The sequence below is a fragment of the Tauraco erythrolophus genome, chromosome 29 (genome assembly GCF_009769465.1).
Source record: "Tauraco erythrolophus isolate bTauEry1 chromosome 29, bTauEry1.pri, whole genome shotgun sequence".
Taxonomy (NCBI): Eukaryota; Metazoa; Chordata; class Aves; order Musophagiformes; family Musophagidae; genus Tauraco; species Tauraco erythrolophus.
The window spans coordinates 4,873,392-4,891,781 of NC_141493.1; the positions used below are offsets into that span (position 1 = coordinate 4,873,392).

Sequence of the window (18,390 nt, forward strand, 5' to 3'; positions counted from 1 at the left end):
CCGCGGGTCAGATGGCAGTCGCCTTCCCAGTTCCTGTGGGCAACTGTTATGCAGCTTTGCGTTACATGTAACCTCATATCAGAGTGAATTTGACCTTCCACATCTGCAGCACTCTAATTCAGCCAAACACTTCTTGCAGGGCATCTCCTCCTTGTGAGGCAAGCGTGCTGCCCTGCAGCAAGCCTGGCCCTGGGACCTATGCCTGCTGGCAGACATCACTGCAACCCTTGATTTGCTGAGGACAACTCTCTCTGGTGACATGCAGTAGCAATTTCCTTCCGATTTTCTCTCCTCTTTCTAAGGAAAGAGGATGCTATGTATTCCCTATGTCTCAGGGAGTATGCAGTGTGGACTCAAGGGCCTGCCCTTTGGAAGCGCAGTTGAGTTTGTAAGCACTTTACAGAAACTAGCTACACCGCCAGAAGAGATCAGGGTCCTATTCTTCTCTAAGAAAGCAATGCAACCCCAAAACCCGATCAGCCTGGTGGGAAATTCCCATTGTCTCATGTGGCTCCTTTCCAGGGTACCTCCCCAGGCACGTGTTCAGTGGGACTCCCTCACGCACAGCTACTCTAGCAGCATCTTGAGATCACAGGTTTGTGGACAGTTCTACCTCTTAGTCTCGGATGTGAAAACACTTAATACAGATCTCCTGGAAACATCCTGTGCAGTACAACGCTGGACTGGACTCACCTTGATTGGAGAGTACCACTTCCGAGGAGAGGAAGGCCTGCGCATGCTGTTCGCAAGGTTCCTGGGTTCGGGGAACTCGTATTCCTGCTCTGGCATCTTGACCCTGGCATTCTTGGCTTTCTCTAACTTAGCGCCTTCTTCCGTGGAGCCCTTTTCTCCCCAGCGCACCTGAAAAGATGGCATCAGGGCATATTACAATAGTAGCTGCCCCGGAGAGAAACATCCCTGCTGTAATAACTAGATCCTGGTCCCTGTTCTCACAGTGTCTAAATCCAAGGTGAAGAGCGAGCCGCAGGCTGCCAAGCTTGTGTCGTGGTTTTAGGCTGATCCAGCAACTAAAACTCACACAGTCTCTCCTTCTCCAGTAAAGTAGAGAGGAGAGAAAAAAAAAACCAAAGGGACTGAGGGTTGAGACAAGAACAGAGGGAGCACCCACCAACCATGGTCCCGGGCAAAACAGACAGGGCTTTCTCAAAGCAAAACAGTTTATTAATGATTACTTAGAAGGACAAAGGGAAACAAAAACTGATTACTCGAGAGGACAGAAAGAAACAAAACCAGATCTTAAAACCGACACCTTCCCGCCCCCTTTCCTTTTCCTCCCGGCTCTACCTCCTCCCCCCAGCAGCACAGGGGGCAGGGACTGGGGGGGTGCAGGTCAGTTCATTCCGTGCTGTTACTGCTGCTTCTTTCTTAAAGGAGAAGGAGTCCTTACACCCTTTTCCCCTGCTCCAATGGATCCCCTACCCACGAGGAAAAATCCACAAACTTCTCCAGCGTGAGTCCAGCCCACTGGAAACAATCCTTCCCCACAGATTGCTCCGGTGTGGGCTTTACCACAGTCTCGGGTACTTAGGGAGCTGTAGCCACTCGCTCCGGCGTGGGTCGTCACGCAGACTCCAGATGCCGCTCTGCCTCGTCGTGCACCCCAACACGACCATCCTCAGGCTCAGGCATCTTCTCCCCACTTGTTTCTAGACTACAACCCAAACTTTGAACGTCTCCTTCTTTGTGATTTATGAGAAATGTGAGAGTGGGGAAGGTTTTCAGAAAAACTAACTATATTTCCTTGTCATTTGTATGGCAACACTGCCCCTGTATACCAGGCATGGACCAGGATCTTACTGTACTAGAAGAAAAAGACAATCCCAAACTTAAGGGATCTATGTTTGGCTCTCAAATATTCCTATATCAAAACAATCTGGGCTCAGATGTTCAAAAAAGCTTAAAGAAGTTTGTGTGTATCTCTTGAGTCTCTTTCTGGGTAAATTGTAGGGGTACTTTACAGCTCAGTTCCCAAATAAGATCTTCTGAAACATGAACTGGTATCTAATTACCTCCATTCGTTTGATGCCACCAACTCCTCGTCCACCATAATAAGAGGCATCTACTGTTGGCCATTTCTTCTTTGGAAGGCCATCATCATCTTCCTCCTACAAAACAGAAAGAAGGGGTTGCACTGTTAGGAAGCATGACTAGAGACCGATAGGAAAAAACAGTCATGGGTTATGTGCTGCTCTGAGCCTGCTAGAACCAGTGCAATCAAGGTTCTGGTCTCTCACTGGTTGTTTTCCAGGGGATGTACACTCATGAAAAGAAAATGTTTCATGATACAAACACCACCACTACTTGAAAGGTACAGACCAGCTCCAGCAAGAACGTGACTTTTGCTTGATGTGGTGTTTGTTTTGGAGATTTTTTGTTGCTGGGTTTTGTGGGTTTTTTGTGTGTGTGTTTTTTTTTTTTTTAAGGAGACTCTGTCTTTCATCATCTTTAAATTCAGGGAAGTAAATTGTTTCCAAATTGCAAAATCATTGAAGCAGCCACTAAAATAGCACTTAGCATAGCTCAAGAGCTGGGGTCTTTTGGCTGCAAGCCTGGTTGATATGCTAGCCAGGAGCGATGGTAGCAGGGACTCTTTGGTAGCAGGGACTCTTTGCCATCCCTTCACTGATGCCTGTGATTAGGGAGAGAAGAGCTGCAGCTCTGAGGAGTGTTCCCTGACTCATGGCTCTCCACGCTGGACCAGCCCTCCAGGGCCCAGACAAATCATTGTATGAATGGTGGGAAAGCAAGAAAGCAAGTAAGGGAAATTTGCTCCTGAGTGAAGGCAAGCTAGGAATACGTTTGGAAACAGCCCCAGTGTGAATGCCCAACACAGAGATGAGAGGTTTATCTGACATGAGCTGGCCAAGTGTAATAGGATGGGAAAGACTGATGGAAAAGGTACAAGAACGGAATTAGCTCTTATAATGAATTTCTGCCTCTGCTGGGGAGGCTGCCCATGGAAGCCCATGCAGCTTCAGGGACGTTCACGGGCTTATGTCAGCTTAAGTCAGGCCCTGTGTGGAAAATGAGCCTTAAATTCTGTGCAAATCTGAACATGTTTGACCCTTACGCGCCGCAGACAGGAACCTGCGGTGCGTCACCGTGCACCGGGCTGTACGTGTGCAGGACCCTGGCATTCAGGTACGGCCAAGGCAACAAATCAAGAAAATCTCCTTAGTTTGTCTGAAATGAGCCTAGCTAAAGTTCTAGGGAGCGTATTCTGTGTGTTCTGTGTTCTTTGCTGCACTATGTAACAACTCCACAGATGCTCCGACCTATACAGCGCCTTTCCCTTTAATTTCGGCAGTTCAGGCTACGAACTGGCAAAGCAGAAAAGCAGAGTTCATCAAAAACGTGAAGTATTTCCTGTGAAAAAAGTGGAGAGAAAATGAAAAATGGTCCCTCTCTTTTTCTTTCTTTAATTTTTCACAGGGATTTGGCAAAACTCCAAAACTTAGGAGCTTTCCAAAACTGGAAAAGCCAAAAATACTTTGAAATTGAACTCCCCAGTAGGAAAACTGAAAAACTGGGGGGAAAAAAATCCAAGACAAACTATGCTTTTCACGTCAAACAAAAGCATTTCTGTTTTTCAAAATACACATAATTTCAGCTGCAAAATTTGTCCTGATCTAAAGGAAGAGTGAACAATTGAGAACTAAATAGAAGGTTCCTCGCTGTCGTAGCTTTCCTCCTCCTCTCGCCCTGGGGTAGAGCTGCTGCGGCTCTTTGCTGCAACCCAAGAACTTAATATCTCTGCATGAAGTTTTCCATGAGGACTTTTTTTTTAAAAAAAAAATGGAATCAAAGCCATCTAAATATTTTCCTTCAGCAATTCTCTTTCTCTCTCTCTTCAGTTTAGCACAGACTGGACTTCTCACAACAGGAAATACCAAGGTTTAGGAAATCTTCCCCACAAGCCCTTAAAAGCCCTTCGAGTCACTTCAATCTGAGATAGGAACGTTTCTGCCAGGACAGCAAGGGAACCAGCACAAGGAGACAACAGCCTGAAAAACAAAGGAGTCACAAGCTTGCTTCAGAAGAGTCTGTTTACATGTTTTCAAGGGCATGGGAGGTTTTGCAACACAAGCAAAAAATAAAAAAAAAACCACAATCAAAAAGCAAACCACCAGTGATGTCCTACACATTTGGCAAACGTGCTCACAACACACGTGAGCAGTTAAAGGAAAGAGACTGGAAACTTGGAGTCAGGGAAGAGAGGAGCAGGAAAAGGAGAAGGAATTTTACAATCCCCATGTCCTGCGTCCTCGCTCGCTGCCCCATTCCCAAGGTCTGAGCTGATAAAACAGGGCTGAATTCTCACGTCGTGGCTCAGTTTTGCCCATATTTTCCTGCATGTAGCTACACCGGGGTTTTTGCCTGAGGAAGAGCTGCACCAGGAACTTCAGCTCTGGCCCCAGTATAAAAAACCACCCCGGAAAATTCAAGTGCATTTAAGGATGCTGGAAATTGCCTGTACAGGACTTGGCATCTTCACACCCGCAAAGTCTGCTTTAGATGGAGCTAGAGTTTCTTGTAAAAATAAGAAGCAGGAGGACAGAGCTACGTTTCACAGTCAGATTAATAACTGCTGAACTTCAGAAAACAAAGATCTGTGTTTATCTCGGAGTCCGTGCCTTTGACCCTGACCTGAGGGAACCTCATCTGTGGGTAACACAAGGATAATTCAGGCTTCACTAGGGACATCTGAACCACTCAGGGTAAGAATTCAAACTAAATTTGGCCAAATATACAAAAAGTCTGGACAACTTACCCCTCTCCCCGCCCTTATAATTATTTTCACAGTTGTCTCTGCAATGCCTGAATCTTGTCAGAATTCAGCATTTATAGAGCTCTGCCTGCACAAAGTGCTGTGAGACACGACAGGACAAGGATTCCTCCAGGTTTTTCTCGTATCTTTGCCTGTCAGTGGCCCACGCCTGCCAAGCGTTGTCAGAAAGCACTCGCAGGTCACAGAACATCCAAGAGAAAATGTTCTAACTGGTGCTCTACTAAGGAGCAGGCTGGAGGAAGACCTCAACTCTCGTGAGGCACCACGAAATCCACATATAAGCTTATCCTTGAGACAGAAATGCTTAGAAAAACAGCCTTTGTTGATCTTACCGATCACAGAAGCTCCCAGTTTATCTATGGTACAGGTTCTTAAAGATCCTGCCTGAAGTTCTATCCTCCAAGTGCAAAGCACTGCATGCACACAGTTAAGAGAGAACCCCCGTTTTGATGAAGATGAAGAAGAAAGGATGTTGAGTTATCCCCACTCTATAGCTCAGACACGGAGCTAAAGGAAGATGAAATAAGGTCTTAGAAGGTCAAGGGAATGAACACTGGCACTCCAATTGCAACTGTGATGTACTTAAACCCAACTTCCACAGCCTCTACACTAACCGAGTTTGCTGTGCTGAGCCTGCCTAGACATTTCACATGAAATCTGGCTATAAAACTCCCCACCTCCACAGGGTAATACCTACACCTCATCTGTTGCCAATAACACCCCAAATCTGTTTCTTTTAAATGCCTGTCTCTTGAAAGGTTCCTTTTCTCCTTTTCTCCTCCTCCTGTATTTCTGCAACTCACCGTAAAAGGGGAGTAAAGGGGAAGGAAAAGAGCTGGCATACCACTGGGACCTGGCTTTATTTCAGGAATAACAGAATACATTTCCTGTCTTGGTGTCTACAAAAAATTCCTATCAGGTTCTTTCTCTGGAGTGTATTTTGCTGTCTTCCCAGCAAGGCTTTTCAGGAAGAGAAAGGAAAACAACTTAGAAAAGTTTAATAAACACCAATAAGTGAGGTTGCAAGCAGCTCCCTAAACAGATGAATCCCTGTGAGCCCTTCTCTGGCCTTATGAACGCTCAGTTGTGGAGAAAGAGTTTATTAGTTCACGAAGATCAAAGTGGTTCAAGCTAAACAGGTGGTTTCATCTGTTGGCTTAACAATAGCTGCCATGCAGTGAGTTGAATTCCTGCTTTTCATGCCAGCTTCCCATGACAGTGATAATTACCTTCAGCATCTCAGGGCTGTGCTGCTGAACGGTCCTTTCTCTGCAGGACTCGTGTGTGTTTGCTTTGGTGTATGCGGGTAAGATGACAAGAGACATAAGAATTATCCAATTACAGGCTGGTTGGTGGCTTGGCTCTGGTGCCATGCTGGGGTGACTGTGGAGCTTGGGTGATAGAGCAGCATGGAAAAAACAGGTCTGAGCGACGAGGAAAGAACACACGCTGGTCATCTGGTAGTTCTCCTGCCTGGTTTTGCCAGACTTTAGGGAACTCTGTGTCCCCGAATCCCTTCTGAGGGAGAAAGTGCTGCCGTGACAGAAAATGAAGATCCAGCCGCGTGTTTTAACATTGCCTGGTCTCTGTTTGCAGGGCAAGGAAGCGATGAGACGAGAGAGTGCCTCCTGGGGGTACTGGGGAGGGCTCCAGCTCATGCACCCTCTGACTGCAGTCACAGTCTGTCCTTCTGTGGGACTGACTAGCAGCAGACCTCTGGCATGGGTCAGGTAGTGAACAGGAAATCGTTGGAAGCTGCAGAGCCCTGCAGGTTGGGTTTTTTTGATGTAAAAGATCGGTTGCTATAGTGAGAATCAGCTTTGGCCTCGTGGTAAGCTTCCGGTCTGAGGTGAGCAAGAGTTGTTCCAATAAGCCTAGCCTGAAAGTGATAGGACACATGAATAAAAGCAGCTGTGTCTTCCTCCAACAGGGCTAGAAAAAGCCTTCCTATTCACTGGAGGTAGAAGAACGTGGTTTTGATCCACCATCAATGACTAATCACAGGCCAGAAAGGTGCTCACTGGTTCCTCAAGGCATTCACCTCTTCCGATTGGCATTAACTCAATCTTTCCTGGCTGCAAGTAAAACCATCTGTCCTTCATCTGGGCTTAGCCTCCTCCAGTATCCTGCGTTGTCCGAGGAGCACAGCGGCAAGTTGACGACGTTTGCGATTTCGGAATGAATTAATTGGAAGTTTCCAGCCAATAGTGATTTCCTTCACCAACAGTGAGCGTGTCTCCAATGTGTCTCAAAAGGCCTTTAAAGTAGAGTTTAATAAAACCTTTGGCGGGTTTGACAGCAACGCTGCTTTCCCTTCCTTGTCACACTATAATGCATTCTCCTTGCAGTGCAAAGACATATGGGCCTCAGCTCCCAAATCTGCTGATGCAAGAATTCCTCTTGTCCTTTTTTTGCCAAGATTTTTGGGAGAAGAAAAAAAAAATATCTTACAGTAACTGTAATGCTGCTGCTTAAGGGATTAGCACCCTTTCACGCTGGAGACAAGCAGTTGCTAGGTTTTCTGCAAGGGAGAAAGCTATCTGCAAGATGTAAGAAAAACTGGATTGCAGAAAATCAACTCCATCTCCTATTTGTTTTGAGCAAAGTAGGAAATCTGGAGTATCCAGCCTTCTGTGAAAGCATCCTGCTGCTGCCAACCCCATTCTGTGGACCAGGCTATACAAGAGTAAATGGGACCAACAAAATGTACCTTTTCAGAGCTTCTGCTATTTTTTCCACAGGTGGGAAGCTCTTCTGCCTGGGAAAAAATGCATAGTACAAGTCACAGCTTCAAGCCTTACTAATTTTTGAGCACTGCTCTGAAGCTGTACAGATTCTAAAATAGGATAAACTACATTTTCCTTCTTAAGAAACCTTTGGCTGCTAATTGTATAAGGTGGCTATAGGATAACTGGGTACAGAGCTTAGGGGATGTGCACTGGTGGAAAGTACACGTGAAATTATGCCATCAGACTAGTCCCAACAATGTTGCCACATTGCTGTAGCCAAAGCCTCTCATCCCAGGGTCCCAAAACTGTAAGGATAATAGCCAACAGATTGTACAGAACTCCTCTTGCATTAACGAGGAAGCAGTAAATGACAGGTACGAGCTAAGGCAGCAGTTTTTCAGGCACTGTGCAGTGCTCTGCTCTGGATACAGCCAAAGCCTGGACAAGTCTGATTTAAAACCATCACCTACTGGGAGCAAGCCTGAGCGCAAGCACAACATCCTGCTTCTGTACAAAGAGCATTTGCCCCACGTTCCCCACAGTACAAGACCAGGTTGGTTTAAAATAAAAAGCCAATGGCAAACGCATCGCTAAGGGAAAGCTGTGAAACAGACAGATGAATCGAGGACTGTTTCATCCGAAGAGCTGCACAGACTGTTCCACTCTGTCAGAATCAGGGCTGAGAGAAAATATAAGGTGTCCAGAAATATCTTTACACCAGCTTAACTAAACTTAACCTCAGGCAAACATAACCGGTCTGCTGCAACTAGTTTATTTTGCAGCAACTGGTCTGCTTTTGCAGCACTTACTGGTTTGATAAAAGGCTTCCTTATACGTGAAGCACGCCTTCCCTCTTAGCACAGAGATGTAATTTCCCCTTCCAGTCCTTGGCCAGTGAGCCAGCATTCCAGAATGATGTATTTCAATTAATTTCAGCAATTGAATCCCTTGGCTGGGAGGCATGTGCGATGCAGAACAGAGCATATGCAATTTTAGGTTAATATTTCCCCTTTCATTCAGAGGATAGAAGCTAACAAAGCTAGTGGATTTATATACAGCCCAAACAGAAACGTCTGCTTAGGAAAACCGGCCAGATGCCCACATAGAGAGGCATGGGGAGTGCTGGATCCAAGTACAATCTCCCTTGGGTCCAGGAACGTTCAGATTCGGAGTTTTGCTTCAGGCTTGTTTTGAAGTGCCACGAAGATGGAGGTTCAAGTGCTGGCCTTGGCTCCAGCTGCCCTCAACAATTTCTCAGTGCAGGCAGAAGCTAGGTTGCATTCCACCTCCATAGCGTTGCAGAGGACTGAGCTTTAAGGGTGTCTGTCTGCCTTGGCACAGAGAACACTCACTGGGCCAGACCTCATGGACAGCACAGAGAGGATCGTTTCAGCAAGCTTTTCCACTTGCAAGCTGAAGCAGGCAACGAATTTGTCTCCAGATGCAAAAAGGAGGGCGAACTAACCAAGCAAATCACTCTGAGCACAGATCTAAGTCTTCTCTTACTCGCATAGTTAAGAGGAACTGATCCAAACCCCAGTGAGGTCAATGGAAAAACTCCCATTGACATCAACGCGCCCTGAACGCAGCCCAGTGACTTTTCCATGAAATCTCACGTGTAAAACAGCGAAAGCAGAGGCTCATCGCATGCTGAAAGCAGAAGGACACAGAAAGAGGCAGATGAAAAACTGGGCATATTTCTGGGGAGAAATTCCTACTGATTAAGTAGTGGTGACATAGCTTTAAACCATTCGTGGATAGATTCATCTAAAAAGAACAAGTAAAATTAAGATGAACGTTGTAACGTTGCTTTATCATTTCTCACCAGTAAAACTTCCCCAGCTAGTGCAGCTCTTCTGTTATCAAGATGATTTTGCTGGGATTTTACGGCCCTCTGTCTTCAGACGCCTTGCAAAGACTGTGGGCTGCCTTTGCTCACAGCAGCTGCAGTCCAAGGGGCCAGCACCGTGGGTTACCACTGACCTGCCAAGCGTGGTTTATACGTGCTAAACCATCAAAATCATTACCATGCCATTCCAGGAAGGCAGCTAAGCACGTGTTTAGGTTCCATTAACTTCAAAGTTAAACACACACTTAAGAGTTGTCCTTTTTGTGAATCACAGCCTAACTCTGTAGTGCTGTTCTGTCCAAGTGGAAATATTGTCTGCCTCTGTGCTCCTTCCCCACCTGCTCTGTGGAGGTACTGTACAACAGATCTACAGTCACTCTCCAATAAATAAAACCCACATCTCCACCTCTGTAGTAAGCAAAGTGAGCAGAGTGAGACACACATGGCAGCCTCTTAAAGGCTACAGAGCTGAGCACAAAGGTTTAAACAGTCCATACTCTCCCGTGCAGCAGAATCACAACCTCTTGTGAGGAGACCGAACACAATCTTGTCTTAAACACTGAGGAAATCAGGTTGCCAGTTACTCACCTCGCTGTCTTCTGCAGGAGGTGGAGGAGGCTCTTTAATGATCTAGAAGATTCAAAGAGAAACAGAAGAGTAAATCCACACTTTGTTCTGTAGTGCAATTCATACGTCATGTAAAAAAGCCCCAAAAAAGACAACAGGATACGCCACTATGAACATCTCTGAACTTAGTTGCAACACTGCGTGGCTGCAAGGTGGCTGTGTGTGCTACTGGTGTCAGTCAGAGAGCAAAAGGGGAAACAGGAGGCGTCCCAAAGCCCTGCCATGTAAACATTTCCTAATTACAGCTCCAGACTCTAATTGCTCGTTAGGTGACCCCTGCCCTGTGTGAGGTAACAGCAGATTCGAAGTCACATACCCTTGATGCTCCAGCCTCCTAATCCCAGTAGGAGCCATAGTCAGTGCTGGCTCTAAACAACAGATAGCAATCATTGTTTCACCCAAACAATCATTCCAAAATCAGCATCTCCTTCTGCTGGCCACTGCACACGTGTACAAATCCCGCCTCAAATAATTTACAGTCTGAACAAACACTGGAAAGTGAAACCAGGGTGAAGTCAAATGCCCTGGAGACATTGCAAAGCAGTAATAAAACCCCAGCCTCTGTCTGCCAGGCCCAGACTTCATTCCAGAAGGCTGTGCCACCTCACGCTCTCATGAAAAATGCTTTTCACATTATCAGGCTGATACAGTTCACACTTATAAGCTTAAAAATAAAAAAATTTAAAAAAAGAATATATATATATACACATTTGAGGCTCTCCCAGGGTTTCTAATAAAGCACCAGGGCGAGGTTTTAGACTGGTCCAGGATATTCTCCATAGAAACAATTTCAGTTTATGTGGGTGTGAGGCTATTATTTCATGCAAAAAGTTTGCATCTAGGGCTCGGCAGGCAGTTGGCTATTATCGCAGCCCGCTGCTCCAAGAGCAACAGAGAGCCTTCCAAAGGGAGAGCAGTTGCACACAGGCACGTCAAACAGCTCTCCCTTACACGAGATGCACCCCAGCGCACAGCCATTGCAGTCAACAGATCGCGTTCAGCCAGCCATGGCGATGCAATTGCCCCAGGGGTGGATTTTCTCCAGTAGTTTTAAGCCCAGCTGGATGAGGCAGTTCTTTCTTTCCACACCAGGCCATGAGGCAGATGCTGTCGGGGTGCTGAGCGCCTGTGGGGACAGCACCGAGCATCCTCAGCTCCTCTCAGCACTGGCCGTTAGGTGTGGAGGCTGCCTAGGCATGGGGCACGGATGTGTAGGTTTAAAAATTCCCCTTAAAAGAAAAATAAAAGCACGGAACAACAACAGCTTGGCTGTTTAAATGCAGAAAGGGAAATGACAATCACACTAAAGGCCCTGAAGATATAAGTATTTACAACAATTCCTCTCACTCGTGTTTTTCCTTCTCTGATGAGCTCACTGTTTTTATTTTCCTCTGCAAACCCCGAGTCATGCAATGTGGCCAGTAATGAAGAGCATGTGCCTCTGGCTAGGGAGGAGATGGGGGCTGGATCAGCCCTTTGCATCTCAGCCCAGAGAGTGATGGCTGGAGAGCTCTGCCACCACCTGCTCCTGGGCAGCAGGGCCTTTTTCTGGCAGCCTGCAGCGCCCGTGGGGAAGCCCTGCTGCAGACTCTGTGCTTCAGGAACCATCACTGAACCTTCCTCTACGTGCACAGAAGCGCAAAGCGCGTGGGGAAGCACGAAATGACGACTGAGGCGTGTGGCAGGTGCACCCGCTGCCCTGCTCACAGCATCGCTCCGTCTGAAGCAGCAGATCCGCATTTCTCCACATCCTGGAGAAAGGAGGGATGGTGCCCTGGAGAGGCTCGTGTTGACGAGCAGAGCTGAGTGTCTGATACAGCGTCCGTGTCTCCGTCTACCCTGCGATTCCCAGCGTGTGCCTGCAGCTCTGGAGGGTACCAGCTCTTTCCTCGATGGAAAGCAAATGATGAAACGCGGATGAAAAGTTTCTGCATCAGAGCACTGCTCTGTGGGAAGGAGACCACGGGTGTCAGTACGGTTTGCTCAACGTGCTGCTCCTTGGTTTCAGGAGATGGAGAGAGCGTGATCACTTATACTTGATGCAATCAATAGTGACACAGAGCACCAAAAGACACAGAAGACTTTTCCAGCCACCTTTGCAGACACATTTTGGTCAGTGTGAAGGGGGACACTTGTCAACAGACCTTTTAATCACATCGGATGCTGAGAAATTTCAGATATCCAATCCAAAACATGCCTACTGGAAGTGGCCTTATTCCCTCCTCTAACATTATTCTGGTGGAACACCATGGGTTCCAGTGAAGCTTCTCTCATTTGCATTGGCATGAAACATCAGGATAATTCATCCAACATATTTGGTCCAGCTAAGCATTCGAACATGACTTCTCAGCCAATATCACTGGAAACTCTTGAGATTAGAGACTTGGAAATGAAGAGAGGGCTGTGTTTTTCATACATTTGCATTCCTTCTCATAACATACATGCAAACTGATTTCTATAAACAGATCAAGTGTTTCTTACCACAGTCCAAGAGAAAAAAAAAGAGAGAGAGTTCTTCCATTTTGAAGTGCTTCTAAGAGCAACTGAACACCCCATCAGTTGGCAACGTAGACTGGTTGGTTTGGACAAGCCCAGAGTTTAGTCTTCTCTGCCTTTGAGCCTGTATGAACTTTGAAAGTTCAAGCCTTACAAAAAATACATTTTCTGTGTTGCTGCCCAGGTCCGGAAAGGCTTTTGGTCTACGTACAGTACAAATCTTTTCCTTCTCACTGTTGGATTCTTATAGTTCCAGCTGTCTACGCGTGAGACCCTCATTCCGGGGTACTGGAGGCAGTGAAGCAAATGGGATCTTTGTGCCATCTCACACAAGCGAGCAAAGCAAGCGCCAGGTGGGAATTACAAGGTCCCAGAGCTGAAAGGTAATGCCTGACACCTGCTCATTTTGCACAAATAGAAACAATTACTCCAGTAGAAGGAGAATGCTGTTACAGGGAACGCAGGGAGGATACAGCCCACACTGGCACAGAAGACTGGAGTTCATCACGTTTTGTTCTGGGCTGCACCTCTCGCCTTCCCTCTGCCTCGCCAGATGACACACATGGACCTGCTGAACACAATCAGCTGGGAGCGTGCTTGGCCAAGCAAAATGCTTGGGCTCGTTTAGCTTGGCAAGGCTGAGGTGTTTGTTCATGTGTGCTGCAATTGTTTTGATAACCGCAAGCCATTTCTGTGATTGCTGCTGCAACTGCATCTCCTGTCCCTGTGCTTGAAAGAAGAAAAACGTGAACGTTCAGCAACCATATTCGCTCACTAGGTGGGGAATACCTGAGGGTTTCTACATTATCGCTCTGCTACAGAAACCTTACAATGCAGTCTTTTGTTTCCAAGGAGTCAAGGCCTGTGGGATGGAGAGGTGGCCATTGGCTTTTCCTGGCAGAGGAAAGAACTTCAAGAGTAGTTGTCAGCACTTCTACACACTTAGCTGTGAAAATTCAGGACAGTAAAGTAATTCTTTGCCTTTCTATCACCTTCTATCACAGATCTCAACGTACATGTGACAGACACGCGTCTCTGTTAGCTGACCCAGCCTGACGTCACAGTTGCACAGAGAAGCAGCTGTTTCTGATGAATAACCCAGTGCAAAAGCAGAGAAATGCTATTAGCCACCTCCTAGAAATCTAAAACCATTGGAGAGCATTGGTTTTCTGTTGCCCTGAAATTTCTGTAGCCATTCGGCCATAAGAGAGCACATGTTGAATCCACGTTTTGCATATTCCAAGAATGTGTCTAGGATGTTTTCCGTCTTGGGAGACCAGAAAACTCCACCAGTTTACAATGTCCAGCAAGCACATACTCAGTAACTCTCCCGAGAATTTGAGATGATAAATTGGGGCAATATGTTTCTTGTCAGTGAAGTGTATCTGCTTTAAGATGCAACAGATCATCATTTAAAATGAGGGCTACATGAAAAAAGAGTATGAAATAAGGGCTACATGAGAAAACAGTACAAAATAAGAAATAAAGGACTTCACCTCTAATTAGGACTAAAATTTGGGAAGGGAGCATGCAGTTAACTGAGTAGAGTTTCTGTCCTTATTTACCTTCACTCTTCTGGCAAACACAGAATACATATTTTTGCTATCCTAATAAGCAGGGTTGGGGTTTTTTTATAGCATTAACAATGACCTGACCCATCTTCTTTTTTTTTTTCCCCTTACATATTTATAGTTTTGACCTCCTCTGAGTCCTGTGACAGAGTTTCATAGTTTAGTTATGAGTTGGGTAAAGGAACATTTCCTTTTTATTTGTTTCACATCTGCTGTGTCTTCTAAGTGCCTATTAAATCCTCGGAGGTTTGGTCCACACTTCAAAGTTTCTAATACAAGCAGGAGCCTGTCCCTATTTCCATCTGCAATACAACACATTCTTCTGCCCAGACATACTGGTAGAGGTAAATGAAATCCCATAGGAAGGGTAACTCATCCTTTTAAGTTAACCTCTCTTGTCAGCCTGGAAGCAGACCCAGGAATCTCAATTTTAACTCATTAAAACTCGCAGGCAAGGCTGTTTCACACCGAAGACTTTAAGCCAATGTGCACAAACCACATTCAATACAGACCATAGCACGTGTCAAAATTACCCACTTGTGAAAGACATGACATCATGAAGGAAAAAAAAGCCCTTCATTTAATTAACTCTGCTAGTTTGCCACTGAGTGGGGCTGACATGGAGCTCTCCAGGGAATGCATTAAAAAACCCTGTAGCATCTACGAAGGCCACTGCTTTTCTTAGGCTGTTTCACTTAACGGCGATAAACAAGGCCGGAGTCAGTGGGGTGTGTTCCAAGTGTTTGACCCACTTTCTTTGGAAGACTATAGAAATGAAATTAATTTTCTGGACTAAAGAAAAACATTATAGCTACTTTCAGCTATATGCAGAAGCCCTTGCTCTCACTCAATGTTAGTGAATTTTCTGGTTATGGCAGACTATGTCCCTCAGTCTATTTCTCCCCAGCTGGGCTGAGCCACCTTTCTTCGGAAGAGGTGAGAGGCGGTCGGGGAAAAACAAAGGAAGAGGGCATTTTTATGGAGTTACTTCCCATTACTTCCCATGCAGGACTGGGGCAGAGAACAACAGTGCCTCCTCTGCATTAAGTATCCGCTGTGATCTGGAACGAAGGGTCCTGAAGCTGGTCAAGATTAATATAATTGGCCTTTGGATCTGGCCTTAAGAAAATGCATTAGCAAGTAACATGGTTTGGGAATCTGAAGACTAAGCGTATCATCTAATGGCACCTTCCTGATTTTTAGAGCGTAACGCTTAGTACTTCCCGAAAAGGGAAACTCCATGAAGATCTTTCAGTTTGGACACCCCAGAACTGATGGACACTTTGGAGAATTTGGCTTTGACTTTTTGATAATGACACATCACAGCAGCCCAGGAAAGCATCCTATTTCAGTGCCTGGCACGCACACGGTTCTACTAGCCCACTTCTCCACCTGGGCTGCTGTAGAGCTGATGGCATGAACCCAGGCAGAATGACTGTGCTATGCTGTTTTCAGGATCCATGCTAGCCTGGTTAAAGACAGCCAGTTACAGACCATTATATCCATATCTAAACCATTCTGATCTAACTGACAGGAGGCTGAGAGAACAGGGAACTGCTGTGGGTGCTCTGGATGATTAAGGTGACTGTCTTTATCCTCCTGCTGCCCTGCCCACAGTCAGGTTCTGTTATTTACACTACTTTAAACCTACAATAACAGTGCTACCTCCAAATGTTTTGGATCAACTGTGGCGTGAATGGATTCAGAGCTTGGATTTTACACATAAAGCTCCAACAAATTCAGTGAAACTGTACCACGTTATGCCAGGTAAGCAGTTGCCTCGATAGCTCAGATCCAAACCAAAAGCAGGGATTGCAGGGTCCACGAGCAATTCCTGCCTGCACGTTTGTCTCAACGATGTTTCAGATGATTCCTGCACTCCTTCTCCCAAAGTCATCATAACTGCAGAAAAAAACTGTGCCTTGTGCACATGGGAGTGGGTGGGAACCAGAATATGTGGACCCTTGTAAGTAATCTCCATCAAGCCAATATGCACCATGTAGTTTTATGACTCCAGGGCTGCTGTAGAGTCTATGCATTTCTTCCTCTCCCCTTCCTCCAGTTTAGCCATGATTTTCATGTGGTTTTAATATATATGTTTTCTGTATTTTCTCCATCCAGCTCTTTGTTTCCAAAACTTCTGGTCAGCTGCAATACAGACTGAGAGCCAAACAAATTGCTGAGTTCTTCCATGCTTCCTTCCAGAAAGCAGCTTTAAAGTTAAAACTGGTGCTTAAATACCAACACCTCATTTATATGCCAGCCACACCCCTGAATTTAAAAAAGCTGCAGCATAAAAATTATTAAGATGGTGTATATGTTTTAAGTGGGCAGTTATCACGGACCAGTTTCTCATGCCTTTCCCCCTCAGGCCGCGCTGTATGGATGCATAAGGGAGGCAAAGACTCATGTTTGCCTCATAAAACTGTAAGATGTGATGTACAAGCATGTGGGGAAATGCTCCGAGTCTCAGTGTCTCAGCTGCACCAGGGAGATATTTCCACTCGTATCCTCTGCATTTTATCTCCTGGACTGCCTTAGCTAAGATTCAGCCCAAGGCGGGTGGCAGGCTGACTGGAACCACCACGGCAGGTATGCCAGAGCTAATCTTCCATGCAGATCCTGTTCAGGTGCAAAGCATGGCCCCAGCACCAGTCGCTCAGCCTGCCAGTTGAAGTGTCTGTGGGAGCCACCCACTCAGTGCAGTGCTGCATATTGGCACAGGGAAACTGTCCCAGCACAGACAAACCTTCCATCTAGTGTATCACTGATCCCTCCACTACACATCCAAAACGTTTTCACCAGCTCCATTTCCCAGCTAATCTAACAATGTGCCTGCAAAATCCTCCTCCAGACAGTTCTGGAGGCTTATTATCTATTTGGCTTACATCTATATGAAAATCTATTTGGTTTACATTAATATTAAATCGAAGCCTTATGTTGGCCTCCTACCCAGAACAATTTCACCCTTGGGCACCTGAGTAGCCTCTTGCACACACAGTTACTACTCTGATCACTTGGGCTCGTTCGGGTTACGCTGTGTTCAAGAAAGAGGAGGAATGGGAAGATGACAGCCAAATGCCCACTAACGCCCATGAGATCAGAATCTGGCATCTGCTGTTCTGCAGATACACTCTGCTCAAGAAAAGTGGGGTCATCCTGCTACAGGTGTCTTTGTATTTGCCATCGTTCCTCTAACGTGTACAGTGCTGGGGTTGGCAGCTCCGCAGAATTGTCTGTCTTTGCTCTCTGTTGCTGTTGAACGAACATCCTTGAAACCTCTCGGAAGGTTAGCCCTGGCTTCCGTGCTTTTGTGATGTGCCCCCGCAGGTATCAAGGGAAATTTTGCCTGGGCTGGTATCGGGCACAGCAAAGAACTAATTATTGTTCTGATCCACTAGGCAACAATTGCATCTACTGTAAACTGAGTGGTAAATTCCAGATTTCATCCCAGAATACTTCTGAGACCAATAAGCTTGGAAACAGCAACGCTTTATGGGTGCATGCCAAGGAGATACTGGGTTCCAGATAAATCTCCAGAGTAAGTCTATTGACTCCAGTCCATTTACTCCAGGGATGAAGCTGGTTCGCTGTCCTTCCCGAAGAACTGCTGGATAATAATGATTCCTATTTAATTAAAAAGCATGCCAAGAGGAATTTCAGGGTTTAGAAATGTGCTTGTCACTCAGAAACAAATTTATACTTGGTAAGACAAAATTTGTTGTGTTTTTTTCTTTTTCCCCTGGACACATACACAATCATCTCCGAGACGTCCCTGGGCACGAATCCACAGCAGTGTCTCTGGATCTGCGGTTTGGTCATTAGAGGTTGTGGCTTGCCTGCCTCTTGTCTCTTGTGCAAGCCAGGTCCTCTGCCCTTAAACTCCCTCCGTGCTTCTGACAACTCTGCATTCCTTCATGTGCCATTACCAAACTGGTAAATAAGCACTGCTCTGCTCTCTTGCTCCCTACCCTAAGCCAAAGAGGCTGGGTGCTCTTCTGTGGATTTATCCTTACTTTTACAGAGTTTTTGGGTAAGCAATACACAGTGAGATATCTCGGCTGCTGTTCTACTGCCAAATACACTGGACTGCCATCCCAGAGAGATGGAGGAGATTTCACAGAGGCTCTTGAATTAAAATCTTTCCAACAAGTAGAGGGATTTGTTTGACTTACATTTGGAAAACATCAGTGAGATGGTCCTCGCTTGGAGACCTTGCTAAGCGGGAATATGGGAGGTAAAGGAGGAGAGAGGGTGAGGAAAAGCTTTTATCTACAGTAAATTCTTTAAGTACAGAAATTAAGTCTG

General features: G+C 45.9%; 1 protein-coding gene across 1 annotated transcript in view; it reads right to left on the reverse strand.

Moving 5' to 3' along the window:
• The window catches only part of ANTXR1 (ANTXR cell adhesion molecule 1), a 104,115-nt gene that overhangs the window by 26,619 nt on the left and 59,106 nt on the right, over nucleotides 1-18,390 (reverse strand). Inside the window, exons 14-16 of the mRNA XM_009984230.2 lie at nucleotides 9,977-10,018; nucleotides 2,031-2,126; nucleotides 694-861 (exon numbers count right to left, since the gene is read on the reverse strand). Of these exons, the coding sequence (XP_009982532.2) occupies nucleotides 694-861; nucleotides 2,031-2,126; nucleotides 9,977-10,018 (306 nt within the window). The remainder of the gene's footprint in view (nucleotides 1-693; nucleotides 862-2,030; nucleotides 2,127-9,976; nucleotides 10,019-18,390) is intronic.